This window comes from Nothobranchius furzeri, chromosome 14 (assembly GCF_043380555.1).
Source record: "Nothobranchius furzeri strain GRZ-AD chromosome 14, NfurGRZ-RIMD1, whole genome shotgun sequence".
NCBI lineage: Eukaryota > Metazoa > Chordata > Actinopteri > Cyprinodontiformes > Nothobranchiidae > Nothobranchius > Nothobranchius furzeri.
Window position 1 is genome coordinate 27,853,999 of NC_091754.1, and position 15,046 is coordinate 27,869,044.

General features: G+C 41.0%; 2 protein-coding genes across 2 annotated transcripts; both read right to left on the reverse strand.

The window, feature by feature from the left end:
- Window positions 1–1,482: 1,482 nt before the first annotated feature.
- LOC129164871 (p53-induced death domain-containing protein 1) lies at window positions 1,483–3,992 on the reverse strand. The gene is made up of 3 exons (XM_054746434.2): window positions 3,880–3,992; window positions 3,633–3,796; window positions 1,483–2,386 (listed from the first exon to the last, which is right to left on the reverse strand). The coding sequence occupies exons 1-3, from the start codon at window positions 3,898–3,900 to the stop codon at window positions 2,152–2,154; spliced, it is 420 nt and encodes a 139-aa protein (XP_054602409.1). The 5' UTR covers window positions 3,901–3,992; the 3' UTR covers window positions 1,483–2,151.
- A 334-nt stretch (window positions 3,993–4,326) lies between these two features.
- slain1a (SLAIN motif family, member 1a) lies at window positions 4,327–15,027 on the reverse strand. Its single transcript, XM_015966060.3, has 9 exons — window positions 14,361–15,027; window positions 13,121–13,257; window positions 11,269–11,385; window positions 9,529–9,639; window positions 9,282–9,431; window positions 8,066–8,398; window positions 7,518–7,709; window positions 7,112–7,433; window positions 4,327–5,148 (listed from the first exon to the last, which is right to left on the reverse strand). Exons 1-9 carry the CDS (start codon window positions 14,798–14,800, stop codon window positions 5,073–5,075), a joined length of 1,878 nt encoding a protein of 625 aa, XP_015821546.1. The 5' UTR covers window positions 14,801–15,027; the 3' UTR covers window positions 4,327–5,072.
- Window positions 15,028–15,046: the final 19 nt, after the last annotated feature.

Consider the following 15,046-nt stretch of genomic DNA (forward strand, 5'->3'; position numbering starts at 1 on the left):
AACTCTGCCTTTCACATTTCGTATTTCCTCACATGCAAAGTCAGCAGTCTTTCTAATGCCAGCAGTCTGTAGTGCAAGGTCATCCATCCTTTTATTTATTACTTTTGATAAAGTTTCAACAACATCCACGTAACCTTCCTTGGAATTCATCGCTTTCTTTGGCGCCGGAGATTGGCTGGGTGTGATGGGTAGAGGTGAAAACCCGTCCATCAATTCCTCAGTTATTGGAAGAGGAAGTGAGGAAGCCGCATAATTATGACAGTTGTCAAACGATGGATTCACCAGCGCAGCTGCCTGGCTATCATCTGCCTTGTTAGCATCAGCCTTTAGCATTAGTTTTGTTCTGGAACTGCTCGACGGTCTCTTGTTATCCCGGTTAGACATTTTGCCTCTTACTTCTCAAAAACTTTTTCTTAAGGAACAAAACAGCTCAAAAACTCTGAGTTGACGTGATGTTTTTACCTTATTGTAAAGTTATATTTGCAGAGCTCGGCAGTAAGTGTATACTTACTCAGCCATCTTGGCACCCTTTTTTAACTAGGTCAAAACTGAAAACTGTGTACGGTAAACATCGAAAATACAAAAATATTTACATTAAAATTATGTTTGCGAAGGTTGGAGGAACTATGCAGATTATATATATATATATATATATATATATATATATATATATATATTTATCACCCTCTGTGGGTGATCTCATCCTTCCAAGCTTGGGTCCTCTACCAGAGGCCTGGGAGCTTGACGGTTCTGCAGTATCTTAGCTGTTCCTAGAAAGAACTGCACTTTTCTGGACTGAGATGTCTGATGTTTTTACTGGGATCTGCTTTAACCACTCCTCCGGTCTGGGGGTTACTTCCCCGAGTGCCCCAATGACCAAGGGCACCACCGATGTCTCCACTCCACAGTTCTTCTTTGAGGCCCTGGTACTTCTTTAGTTTCTCGTGTTCCTTTTTCCTGATGTTTCCATCACTTGGTATTACCCATTGCCACATCAACCACAACAGCTGTCCTCTGTTGTTTGTCCACCACCACAATGTCCGGTTGGTTTGCCATCGCCATTTTGTCAGTCTGGACCTGGAAGTCCCACAGGAGCTTGGCTCTCTTGTTCTCTACCACCTTGGGGGTATTACCCACTTTGACCTTGGTGCTTCCAGTCCATACTCTGCGTGGATGTTCCTGTATGTCAGCCACTTGGTTGTGGTGTTCCATGTATGCTTTCTCTGCTAGCATCTTGCACCCTGCAGTTATGTGGTGGATTGTCTCAGGGGCCTCTTTGCATAGCCTACTTTACAACTTGGGTCTTGTCTGGTATGGTGGATCTTGGCCTCTGTTGCTCGGCGAACGTTTGATAGACAACGGTAGAACCCACCCCACGACCGACAGCCATCAATGGAGCATTGCCAGTCTAAATAACATATTTATTTTAGCTAAATAATATTTATTTAGTCTGGCTTGCTAGGCTAGATCATTAGTAGCTTTTACAAGAAAAGCCTTTTGATATTTATCAATTGGCATAAACGATGTTTTGTTTCTGCTCTTTTACTTCATCGCTTTAGAACTTGTTTTACCTTTATAATATAATTGGATAATAAAACATAAAGCTCAATTGATTGCAAATATTTTATCATTGTCATGGCAATCTTTCACTGAACTGATAAGAAACACAGTAAATAACTAGAGCGCTCAGTCTTTTATATTATTTACTACTGAAGGCATTAAAAAGTGTTCGGGTCTCAATATGAAGGTCACAGAATGAGCCAAGAATGGAAGCATACATTCAATTTTATAGTCCTGCAGGAAACACACGTTGACAAAAGCAAAGTACAAAAATCTTCCATTATCCTGCCCACCTCCTGATATCTCCTTCTACCAGACACAACTCTCTGGCAGGATGCATGCAGCTGTCAAAACAACCTTGAATAAGCCATGATGTTAAAACACTGTATGACATTAAAATTTTCATTTTAAAAATCACATTATATTCATGCAATCAAAGTTGCAACAACATAAACATTTATGTCAATTATATTTAGTAGAACGAAAGTGAGCTCAGGTAAAATGTGACTTGGCAGATCAACTGTACAAAAATCAGAAACTGAGATTTCTCTTAAAACCATCAGTCGGTGTATCTGATGTTTTCTTCCATCTTTAAGTGAACCTACAGCTGAGGTCGTTGATTCTTCGTAGTGCATCTTTGTTATGGATGGTCTTGTGGACTGTGATTATAAAGGGGAAAGCTGAGGGAAGCTCCACCTTTTTGCTCAGCTTCTGGTGACCCCAGTGAAGACAGCGAATTTTCTCCGCCAGATCACGTCTTCCCGCTCTCTCCAGTCCATCTTGCAACAATTTGGTCTTATTTGGTTTGTCCCATGATCGTTCATACCTGTGAATAAACCGAAGTTGTTTTAGTGAAGGAATTAGAGGAAAATCAAAGAAAGAAAATATTTCAGACTTTGTTCTCAAAAGTCAAAAAGTTAGAATTCTGAGGGAAAAAGTCTGAATTGTGAGGGAAACGTCAAAATTCTGAGAAAAAAGTCAGAATTATGAAGGAAACGTCAAAATTCTGAGAAAAAAAATCATAATTCTGAGAAATAAAACAGAATTCTGAGAAAAAAGATCAGAATTATGATGGAAAAGTCAAAATTCTGAGAGAAATGTCAAAATTCTAAGAAAAAAGTAAACATTCAGAGAAAAAGTGAGAATTCTGAAAAAAATTGTTATATTTCTGAGGGAATAAATTCAAATTTCTGAGAAAAAGTCAAAATTCTGAGAAAAGTAAGCATTCTGAGAAAAAAAGTTATATTTCTGAGGGAAAGTCTAAATTCCAAGAAAAATGTCACAATTTTGAGAAAAAAAGTCAGATTTCTGAGGGAAAAAAATTCTGAGAAAAATTGAAGAATTCTGAGAAAAAGTAAGCATTCTGAGAAACAAAGTCAGATTTCTGGGGTGGGGGGTGGGGGGAATCACATTTCTGAGAAAAAATGTCAGAATTTTTAGGAAAATGTCAACATTCTGAAAAAAATGTCAGAGTTCTTAGAAAAAAAGTCAAATTTCATTTTCTTTTCTAATTTTCTTCCTTTCAGTGGTCCTACTCTTCTTGCATAATCACATCTTCTAATTGTTTAATTACATCACTTCTGTTTTCCAGCAGCGTCAATGGCTACCAATAAAATTCAGGGTTGATTACAAAATCTTTCTCCTTACATAAGGCCATTCACAACCTTGCCCCCACATGTCTCTCGCAGCTCATACACAGTCCTACCCCCCCCCCCCCCCCCCCTCCCGCCCAGATCCTCAGCTTCCATCAACCTCGTCATGTCACCATGGGAATTGGAGCATTCAGCAGATCTGCCCCCTCCCTGTGGAATTCATTAGCAGTTGAACTCAGAAATCCCACTACCTTTCACCATTTCAAGGCTAAACTTAAAACTCACCTGCCAAAGATACTCTAATCCTCATGACTGTAGTTCATGTTTACTACTACAGTACTACTAGGCTACTACTCATTTATTGTTTATTGTAATACTCAAATGGAGAATGCAACTTTAAAAATAAAGTACACACACACACACACACACACACACACACACACACACACACACACACACACACACACACACACACAGTACCAGCTTTCCAACATGGTCCTGGCCTGCAAAGGCTTCCTTGTGGATCTGGTATGGAACTGGCCTATTTCAGTTCTGTTGAATCCAAGCTCATACGCCAGAAATGTCCACTCAAAACCAAGCTGCATGGAAACCTCCTGCAGTGTCTTCAGGTTGATGACTGCATCCTGATAGATTATCAGATTATCAGGCAAAATGTCCCACTAATCTGAGATGCATTAGGGTGAGAGTGAAACCCTCATACACCTACCTCCTGGGCTTTGTTGGGCATGATTAAAAATTCCAAGTAAGTAAAAAATTCCAGGTAGCTGCAAATATCAGTGGTGACTTTCAACGTGTGTTTGAAACTGTACCGGTTACTGGGGAGACTCAGCATCAACACACACGTGTGTTAAAGATTAGTCACTCCTGCTCCTTTGAACAGCAAAAATCCAACTCATGCAAACACACACGAATGAGTGAAAATATCACTTACATGAATCTCGAGAGGAAATAAGAAAATCTAATTTCCAGCATAAAATAAGTTTAATAGTTTTTCAATTTTGATGTTTTCTTAAAGACGTTTAGTGCATCACATTTTTCCTCCTGCGAGTCATTTTTGCTTTAACGTTTTCCAGCTGAAATCTGCAGCTCGAACTGAGCTTTAAAACCTTCCAAAAGTCTGTTTACTCCAACAAATAAAATGAAGACATACTCAGTAAAAGTATATACTGAAATGTTTTATTTACTTTAAAAATGATCCTCTTTCACTTCTTGCCATCTATAAAAAGCTTTAGGGCTCAATGTGCAATATTTCTGCAGCAGTCATATTTATCAAACATTTTCATGTAAACAGAAAAGAACTAGTCTTAAGCTGAATTGTGCACACTGACATAAATGATAAACTTGGTTTAAGAAATAAATCAAATCCTTTATTTTAATAAGCTAATCATGATTCTGACCCAAAGTGCTGCAAAAATAAACCCAACCAGCATGTAATACAGTACTTTTTAACAGGCACAGGATATTACTTTAGTTTAATTTAAGGTTCATCTCATGTTTGACTTCATATTCTGACAAAAATATTCAATTAAGTGAAACAAAATCAGTAACAGCACGTAGAAAAGCAAAGAATCTTTCATTTTTGAGCTTTCAGCTTAAGTGAAATGTTTGTTTGTACTGAATTAAATCTGTAAATATCAACAGACACAAAAAAAAAACACCAACAAGTTCTTTTTTCACATTTAGCAACTTTCTTTTCTTTAAATTAGAGTTTTGCCTGTTATGTGGTCGTTTTTAAGCAGAGGAGATCCAGCCGGCTGGATCCAAACGTTCTCAGTCTGTGTCTCTCAGTCAAGTGTAGTGCTTTGTATTCATGTCCCTCGCGACAGACCCTCCTGGCAGATTTGAATCGGATGTGTCCATTGCAGCATTAATCTGTGCACCTCTCAGTTCACGGCGGACTCAGTAGCAGCCGTCTTTCCAAGTGCCGTCCCTCAGGGCACTCAGAGCAGCCAGGCTCTTAGGAGGAGCCAGAAAACTGAGGACAGAAGGGAAAAAATGTCATGAACACTTAAATATATTTCAAATTTTTATTTACCTGCAACTTTGAGTCAAAGTAAATGTTGAAACACCATTTTGTTTTTGCAGGCACACCAATGATATGGGGTAAAGTTAAACAGTCTTAATTTAACACAAATACTTTGGGTTACTTTAAGAAAAAAAGGGAGTTAATTTTTCAAAGTCATATTTTCAACATGTTATTCATACTAAATATTTAGATGGCAAGTGAAATGTTTAACTTAGAGTTAAATATTTAATATACAAACTAAATATTTAAATAACCCATAAATATTTATGTGAAGTTGTGACTATTTGACTTTACAAATGGCACCCGATACCATGACGGCATGAAGATTTAGAGATCCATTCAGACTTTTCCCTAGAACAGGCAGGAAAATCATTTGTTTTTGCCTATTTACACCCCCGTAAATGATCTGAGTTGCAGTGTGTGTAAAACAGGTATGGTAGCTTTATACTTCACTGCACAAAAATGTACGATACATTTTTTTCAATAATTATAAAAGATAAATGTATTTACAGGGATTATTTTTAAGATAAGATAACCTTTATTAGTCCCACAAGTGGGAAATTTGTTTCGTTTACAGCCAAAGTAAAAGTTATGCAGCAGAGGGAGAAAACACAAAAATACAATAAGTTCGATCATAATGAGATAAAATAAACTCAATACAATAGATAATTTATACCTTAAAAATGGAGTAAAAAATAACCATACTATATACAGCTTAGAAATACAGATGACACTTCATCTAACAGTTTTGTTGTAGAGTCTGACAGCAGTGGGGAGGAAAGACCTCCGGAATCTCTCTGTCCCACACCTTGGGTGCCGCAGTCTCCCACTAAAGGAGCTGCTCACAGCTGTCAAAGTCACCTGCATGGGATGGGAGATATTATCCAACATGGATGACAGTTTAGCTGTCATTCTCCTGTCACTCACCACCTCAACAGGGTCCAGGGGGCATCCTAGAACAGAACTGGCCCTGCGGATCAGTCTGTTCAGCCTCTTCCTATCCCCCGCAGAGATGCTGCTGCCCCAGCAGACCACACCATAAAAGATGGCCGAGGCCACCACAGAGTCATAAAAGGTCTTCAGGAGAAGGCCCACAACTCCAAATGACCTCAGTCTCTGTAGTAGGTACAGCCTACTCTGCCCTTTTCTGTACAGGGCATCTGAATTATGAGTCCAGTCCAGTTTATTGTTCAAATGGACCCCAAGATACCTGTAACTGTCCACAGTCTTAATGTCCATGCCCTGTATGCTCAATGGTTGAAGCAAGGAATGCTTATGCCTACGAAAGTCTACCACCAGCTCCTTAGTTTTGCTGGCACTGTTGCTGAAAAGCATTAAATGCTAAACTGATGGCAGCATAAAGGTTCACCAATAACATTAAAAAAACCTCGTGAAATTTAAGAGGTTCAGAATCAGAAGGGTTTTAGCACCCTTCGCTCCCCCCATGCACGTGCCTGCTGAGGGGAACCGGTGCTGATGGACTGCAGGTGCGAGGGCCTTAAGTTAGGGGGGGAGAACCAGGTGCTCAAATAATTCCATGACCACAAATGTCAGAGCCACAGGTCTGTAGTCATTGGGCCCAGTGATCCTTGGCTTCTTGGGGACAGCGTACAATGATGGAGATCTTGAAGCAGCCAGGCACATGACATCCCTCTAGTGAGGAGTCGTAAATGCCCACAAACACTGGGGCCGGCTCTTCAGCTTTAGAGTGGCAGGAGGTACACCATCAGGGCCGGGGGCTTTCCGTGCATTTAGAGTTTTGAACTGCTTCCTCACATGTTCCATCTAACTCTAAAATAATACCACACCCAGAGTGAAAACTGAATACAGTTTCTGCGTCAACAGCAAGAACTCAGAAAAATTGTATTATAACAAAATAGAATCGTATAATAGATGACAAATTTATTCTTACCTACGTGTTGGTTGAGTAATTTTACTCAAACGCGGAACTCCGTTTGTTCCTACAAAGGAGGCTGGGCGAGGCAGGGAGCTGCGGGGCGCGGCTTTCAGAGCATGTGGCAGCAAGCTGCCACTGCTGCTGGGTTTGAGAGGCTGAAGAGACGTAACACTGCTGTGGATGGAGTTCAGACTGGTGGAGGTGGGCAGGGAGGTGGAGGTGGGACCCTGCTGCACTGTGGGGCTTACGTAGGCGGTGGCTTTTAGTGGGTGCCGCAGACTGGTGTGGAAGTTCCCGACGCTCTGGACTCTCTGACTGAGCTGGCCTGGGGGAGGGACTGAGACAAAACGTGAAAAGTTTTTTTTAATGATGAATAAAACCTGTGGGGTCATCACTGAAAACATCAACACAAGTATCTTACTGGAGGACTGAAGTCGTGCGAGGCCATTGGATGAGTCAAAGCTTTGGCTGCTGCGGAGGGAGGGCATCGTTGGCAAAGAGGAGGGGCCGTGGGAGGAGGATGGGTTGGCAGGGGAAGCCAGGCATGGAATACTGGGAACACTGGGCATGCTGGGGGCTCGGATCAGGTTGGGCATGCTTTTCCGTAACTTGTCTATGCAACAATATCAACAGTTCTCATTAGATCTTGGATATGCAAGTCTACACGCCAGACTGGGATGAGCCCAGATGGAGCTCTGGGAGATTTTTACTCCCAGTTTCAAAAACAGTCACAATAGGGACAGTTTCCCACTAAGGTCAGATGTTTTAATTATTTACAGCCTTGACGTTAGGCTAAGTTAACTGTACAGGTGTTGCTTTGGAACAATTTAACACATATCAGTTAGCAAACAAGGACCTAGGTTTGCCACAACTTTATAGATAAAACTTCAACAATCAAGTACCCATCAGGTCCTAATTTAGTGAAAAAGAAGACCAATATCTTCCAGAAGGACATAGAAATGTACTGACCTGTGTTGCTCCTGTATGCTGCGTGATTTTCCACAATCAGGCTAGAAGGTCCAGAGAACGGAGAGAGTCCACCGAGAGAAAACTGAGGGTTGGTTGAGCTGCGTTTGCAGTCTCTGATGCTGGAGAAGGTGTGAGAGTGGGGCAGGCCACCCCGCTGCATAGACCCTGTACGGAACAGGCGAGGCTGGGGAGGCGGGAGCTGGTCGTACCCCTCATCCTCCTCTTCATCCTCCTCCTCCAGATCCATCTCGCTGCGCCGGAGGGAGCGCAAGGAGAAGCTGGAGCTGCGGCGGCTGACCGTGGCTGAGGTAGATGCATAATCCTGTCGGAGGCCTAAAAAAACAGATCAGTGTTTTATTTCTTGATGTAGGAAATTTAACCCTTCCTTTTGAAGGAGACAGAGGAGACAGTTTGTGAAATTTGGAGAATGTTCATCTTCATGGTTGGACATTGTTTGTGGAGTACCACAGGGGTCTGTGCTGGGTCCAAAATTATTTTTATTATATAATAATGATTTGAGTAATGTAACAAATACACTGACATTTGTTTTGTTTGCCGATGATACCACTATTTTCTGTGCAGGAGATAATATTAGCGACTTAGAAAGGATGGTCCAAATTTAAATGTGCGTCATTAAAGAGTGGTTTATTGAAAATAAGCTTACATTAAATATAGCAAAAACAAAAAGTATGTTGTTTGGTATGGCTAATAAAACTGAGGTTAAGCTGCAAATAGATGGATGTGAAATTGAGCAAGTAACAGAACATAAGTTCCTTGGAATAATAATTGATAGTAAATTAAGTTGGAAACCACAAATTAAACATGTATATAAGGTTGCGAGAAGCATCTACATTATGAATAACGCTCGGCAGTACTTGGATTATAAATCACTCCATGTCCTTTATTATTCATTGATTTATCGCTATCTTATTTACTGTGTAGAAGTATGGGGTAACACTTAAAACATTGTCTATCATACAGAAAAAAGAAAGAAAAGAAGGCATCTCTCATCTGTTATTCAGCTACTGTATCAGTAAAAAAAAAGACGGATGCAGGACTTTTTCTGAAATGCCCTGCGTAATTTAACAGCTGCTTTCTGAAGTCTTTCAAGGTCACATTTATTCTAAATTTTGCCACTTGTCAAAAATTCAACATCTCGAACGGCTCAGACACTAAAAAGCGCGTCTAAATCTCCTAAAAATAAACCTTAACTCACTCTCCTCCTGAAGTCGCGCCATGACCTCCACATCGGTCATGTCCTGCAGCTTGTAGCTCATGGAGATGGAGTCATCCTCCAACTCTGACACCCCCACCTCGCTGTCCAGGGAAGACTGGGGCGTGATGGCTGCCTGGCGTCGACCCACATCTGAGCAGACAGAGATGCACACATCTTTCAAATGATGCAAAACACAGATAAGAATCTGTGCTGATGGATGGGATGAAGAGGTGTCTGAAAGCCTTACTGTGGAGAGCCGAGTTAGACAGGAACGTGGGGGCTCTGTCTGCAAGGCTGCAGCTGGTCCTGAGTGGGGGGGTTGGCTGAATGACAGAGTGGCCAGATGATGACAACGGAGCTTCAAAGAAGGAAAACATCACAGAAGAGAAAATATTTAACCTTCTTTAACTGAAATACGGAGGAACGGACAGATCTGAGTGGAATCTGATGCAGCTTGTCTCCATATGATGACATAATCTCTTTTCTGTAGTTTGCTGTAATCTGTTGCAGAATCCAAGTACCAGGATACAAGAATCTGGGTTATGTTCGTACAGTAAGATCCTAAAGCACTTTGGTACAAACGGAACCTTTTGGCACCACATCCAGATAATTTTAGGCATGAACAAGATCCAAGCTGGAGGAAGTAGAGTTTACATCTGAGCAATGGAGATTGTCATGCATACACAGCTAAGGAGCATACTGGTGCTGCAAACTGAGGTGATCATTTTTTGTACATTTTATACACACCAAATCTTTATTTTATATTTTTGGACTTTGCAAAAATTATAGCAGTCTCAAAAAAATGAAGCTGGTATATCACAGGGCTGCAATCGTTGGACAAAATTAGAATTTGAGATTAGTCGCCATGTCGTAGGTGACTTGGAAGCTCATCACAAATCCTCCTCAATAACTTTAAAATTGAGTTCAGATGAGTCAGAAAGAGCAACAAATGCTAGACAACTTTGGAGTTGGTGACCAAACAGCAAATAAAAAGAAGGTCTGCAATCAAATTTAGACAAAATAGACACTTTGCAGCCAAACTGACACTTTTGCACAAATTTCAACATTTTCCTGTTATTTCATCATAAGCTCCATGAGTCATAGACATATATTAAACATGTCACAAAAGTGTCATGGTATGTTCTAATTCTGCAAGATCCCAACTGAAATCTTGTGTTTTTGAGTCCAACTTGTCACCAACAGTCCTAAATTTATGATGCTTTTAAGTAGAGGTGCTGAAAAAAATCGATTCAAGTCTGAATCGGGATTCTTATTTATAAAGATTCAGAATCGATTAACAAAGATTCAGAATCGATTCCAAGAACTCAAATATTTGGCATGTTACAGGTTTGAGATGCACTTTTTTGATCTTTGTTAGGAGAGTCAGTACTCCGTTTACTTTTGTGGTCCCATAAATTGAGATGATTTATGTTTGAATCTGCTGATAAGAGGGCACTTGAAAATTTGAGATATTGTCATATTTATTTTCTAAGTTGATAAATGAGTACTCAGGATTACTCATGTAACTTGTTTCTACACATACTTGAAAAGTATTTGACCGTATTACTTTAAAAGCTACTGTTAGGTAACTACAGATTTGTTATATTTTACAAGGTAAGCAAAAATAAATGTTGCCTTTTGGTCAAAAGATTGTTTCTGTTTACAGTTTTAGAATCACTTTAGTTTACATTGTAAATTTGCATTTTTGGAGCATGACCAGTTTAAAGTCAAATAGCAATGTCCCACAGCTTTAACTAACTTGTACAACAAAGTAGTTCATCCTGGAGCTGATACTCTTTGTTAATACTGATTGTGAATCGATTTAAATTGAGAATCGAGAATTGATTCTGAATCGAATTGGCACCCCAACAATCGGAATCGAATCAAATCCTGAGTTGCTCTAAGATTCAAATCCCTACTTTTAAGTGACTAGGTCTCTCGGAGACATGGTTGTTAGTAGCAATGGGTGTGCAGGTGTTTGAGTTACCTGGGGTCTCAGTTAGTGCAGCAGGTTTAGTGTAAGGCAGGACAGGACAGCTGAGGGTAGAGAGGCCCTCTATGCAGCTGTAGGGACGGACAGAGGAGAGGCCTCGCCACCGCTTTGCTACAGGAACAAGGTTTTAGTGTTAGACGGATCCTTTCAGCATGTAAAACACACACACACACACACACACACACACACACACACACACACACACACACACACACACACACACACACACACACACACACACACACACATGTTAATCTGCCTCTTACAGAGCAGTATTGATGTTAGGTCAGAAGTAGCAGATACGGTAAGACAGGGTTGAGCTTCCCATAGCAGCTTATTGGGCTGAACCAGTTTTTAGAAGTTTCTTGGGTTAAGCGGGGATTATGCATGTAGGCTGTATCCCATTCCAAAAATGGGATTAGATCTCTGGACAACTTTTTTCAAAGTAAAATATATTTTTTTTTAACTTCCCAATTTGTTGCTCAGAACGGATGCTGCTTCTGCTGTGCTTGATATGTTTAAATGGCAAATAATGGGGCTGCATATTAGCTAAAACATAAGCTCCTTATTTATAAACCAATCGCTAATGTAAAAAGCCTGATATTGGATTATTTATAGCCTTTCTTTGAACTCCCATATGAATCATTAATGTTCAATAAACTTCAGTAATCACTTAAGTCTTGACTTTGCATATTTGGGAAAATATGCAAAAATTCGGGTTTGCATCAAAGAGCCACGGACCACAGGACCTCCATCTAAAATCCAAGCACAGACACAAATGTATTTGTATGTGTTGTATATTTATACACATACAGCCGTGCATGCTCTTGTACAGATCAGCACTCTCATCATGTGAAGGCTGTTTGAGCAGCAAGTAAATCTGACTCAAAAACCTATTTAATGTAACCAGAGTTTCTATGGTAACCATATTCCCACACATGAGAGCAGAGGCTCTAAATCTGGGTCCAGCAGCAAATGTTACCTAATGCCGCATAGTTGTGGGTTTTTTGCATTTAAACATAAAAACCATATTATCTCTTATGGGATTTCAATAATCCCATGTCCCAGATAACAGGATTATACCTAAAAATGGATGCAGTGGTTTCCGTTGATGAGAGATCAGGAAGCATTTGGTTCTTCGTAAAAATGATAATGACAGGTTTGTTGGCTGTAGATGAATAACTAAATGCAATTAACACGGAAAGTGGCAGTGCAAGGAAATGTGTTGATGAAGACTGGTGTAAGTCTCATGGTTGTTTGTTTTTTTTACAATAAAATCCAACTTTGTTCTAAATGTGTGCAGAAAAAAAGTTTCCGAAAGTAATCCAGCACTGAGTACATTTCTGCACAGCCCTGTATTAGTTTTCCAGCTGTGACTGACCAATGTAAGAAACGCCGTGTGGAAAATCGTTCTGAACCGTGAGAAGAACCCAGATGTGTTCTGAAAAAACACACGAGCCTTGTGGTTAATCTGTGGATCATTATGATGCCGTGTTAAGTCCACTGGGGTTATAATAATGAGAATAAATTCAGACCTTCTGAGATTTTTGTCAAACGAATAGACTTGGGAACTCTCCAATAAAAATATAAACAAACAAAAAGCCTCAAATGGTATAAAAACATACATATGGGGGTGTTGGGGGTTGCAAAAACTCAAAAAATTAAAGCAGTTTGCATTGATGAGATTGTTAAATCTCAAAATTTGTGACGTAAAATTGCAAAAACTCCAAAATTAATGCTGTAAATTTTCCAGAAAAGCATCTGGATCATTGCTATGGCAGGAAAAATAAAACATAAATGTATGATTTCTGATGAAGTTGCAGATGGTAATAAATATTCTTTATACCTTGGTCAAGTCTGTGGCAGAAGGTCATCTTAGCCAGCTCCGCCTCAGGCCCAGGGTGGTCCAGGACCTGCCTGCACCACTGAAGAGGGCTGAGGAGGCTTCCACCATGGAGTTTAGCTTTCGGGCTCTCATACAGCCTGAAAAACAAATACTCACAACTCATTCACTTAAATAATCTGGATGTTTACAGTTAGGTGAAAATGTTAGTGAAATTAAACCTTGCTGAAAAAACAAGCATATGTTGTGCTTTGGATGCTGGTATGCTGGTCCTGCATGGGATGCTGATGACTGAATGCTTGACCAGCATGCAAGACTACGACGCTGGTCCACCAGCTAAACAAGCACCAAAACACAGCATATGCTGTTTTTTTTTGCTGGGACATACATAAATATACATCCCATTAGTTTTTGAAAGGCTAATGGTTAAAGCTTAGTCCATCTGCTGCATCAGTAACGACAAATCAACTATGTATTTTCATGGAACCTTTAGAAGGTGATCACTGGATGTATTTCTGCAACAGATTCATTTTAGGGGTCATCACAATTCAAGATGGCCACAATAGCCAATTAGAAAACACAAGCAATTATCAACAACCCTGTCTATTTAGCAGATATTAGGCTCAAATGTGATGAGATCATAGCTGATGGTCACAACACATAATCCAACTTCAAACAAAACTGACAAGACAGATTGCATGGCACCGCTGTTTCCAACATTTGACCAAAGTGTCAACTTCATTATTCATCAACACATAATCTCAGGTAAACTCTTGCATGAAAGGTTGCAGATTTGTTAGTCCTGCAGTGAAATGACTTAAAGCAGGCCAAGCTGGCCTTTAATCTAACAACTAGGGCAACATAGACCAACTTTTGGGTCAACTTGTCAAGTTAATAGGAGGGCGGTGTGTGGTGGTGCAGGAGACAAATGCTGATCTAATCAGTGCTGCTCTCTGTGCTACATTTTCCACATCAGACGCCCTCAGTGTGGGAGCTTCTCAAGTCGGCAGCTACTGTAGTTCAGCCTGGGGCTGAACAGCTCACACAATGTCGAGCTGTTTGATCACACAATGAAGAGGGTCATTGTTTATAAATTCAGCTACCTATGCCGCCACAGCCTTTGGGTCTAACCCATGAAAAGAAGATGCATCACAGTAGACCACATAAACACAAAAAATGTTGGCTTTCTCATAATAAAAGAATCTGGTTACAATAAGTGAGTGGCACATAAATGAGAGGTTACCAGCGATCAGGCTCTCCAATGGGAAGCACGGCGTTCAGGTCTAAAACATCCACCTCATCCAGAACAGTCGTGGCACCGGCGGCTCCGCTGTCCTCCGCAGCCGCCTCAGGAGACACGGAGCTCGGCTGGAAATAAGCGATAGGCTCGTCGGCCGAGCCAGCGGAATCGCACCGCGTCAGGCTCGAAACGTCACGTTTACCGGAGAAACTGTCCGTCAGACCCGTCGCAGCCGTATGCAGACACGACAGCGCCGTCTGGACAGGAGGAGGGCCCAAGGAACAATTGTTTACAGCGTTCGCTTTGGTCCTTAATTGTTCGTTCTGCTTCTCCAATTTTCGGACCAGCTCTTGGAGCTTTAACACCTCCAGCTCCGCGTTGGAGATTTTACTGTTGCCATTCACGTCCGCCATCCTCTGGTGGTTCAACACCTCTGCTTCCATCTGGTAAAACGCACATGAGAGGAGTAGACAGTCCTTCAGAGCAGAGGGTGTCCAGATCTCCAGATCCCCCACGCTACAGCCACTACAAGCAGTCTGAGTGATGCTGCTGCTGCTGCTGCTGGGGTGGCTGCACTGCCTCCTCCTGATTGGTCAGCAGCTTGGAGTTCAGTTCCCATCACACCACTTCCCAGGAAGTCATCATTGTGGCTCTCTTGTATACGTGGAGGGTGTTTGGTTACTCGGCCA

Bases quoted from the DNA above. Each gene is read 5' to 3' on its own strand.
- LOC129164871 (XM_054746434.2), bottom strand. From the start codon at position 3,900: ATGCCCAACAAAGCCCAGGAG. The intron at 3,797-3,879 runs GTAGGTGTATGA...ATAATCTATCAG, and splicing joins TGCCCAACAAAGCCCAGGAG to GATGCAGTCATCAACCTGAA. The intron at 2,387-3,632 runs GTACTGTGTGTG...GTTTATTCACAG, and splicing joins AGGACCATGTTGGAAAGCTG to GTATGAACGATCATGGGACA.
- slain1a (XM_015966060.3), bottom strand. From the start codon at position 14,800: ATGGAAGCAGAGGTGTTGAACCACCAGAGGATGGCGGACGTGAATGGC. The intron at 9,432-9,528 runs GTAAGGCTTTCA...CTGTCTGCTCAG, and splicing joins GTCTAACTCGGCTCTCCACA to ATGTGGGTCGACGCCAGGCA. The intron at 8,399-9,281 runs GTGAGTTAAGGT...CTGTTTTTTTAG, and splicing joins GGCGCGACTTCAGGAGGAGA to GCCTCCGACAGGATTATGCA.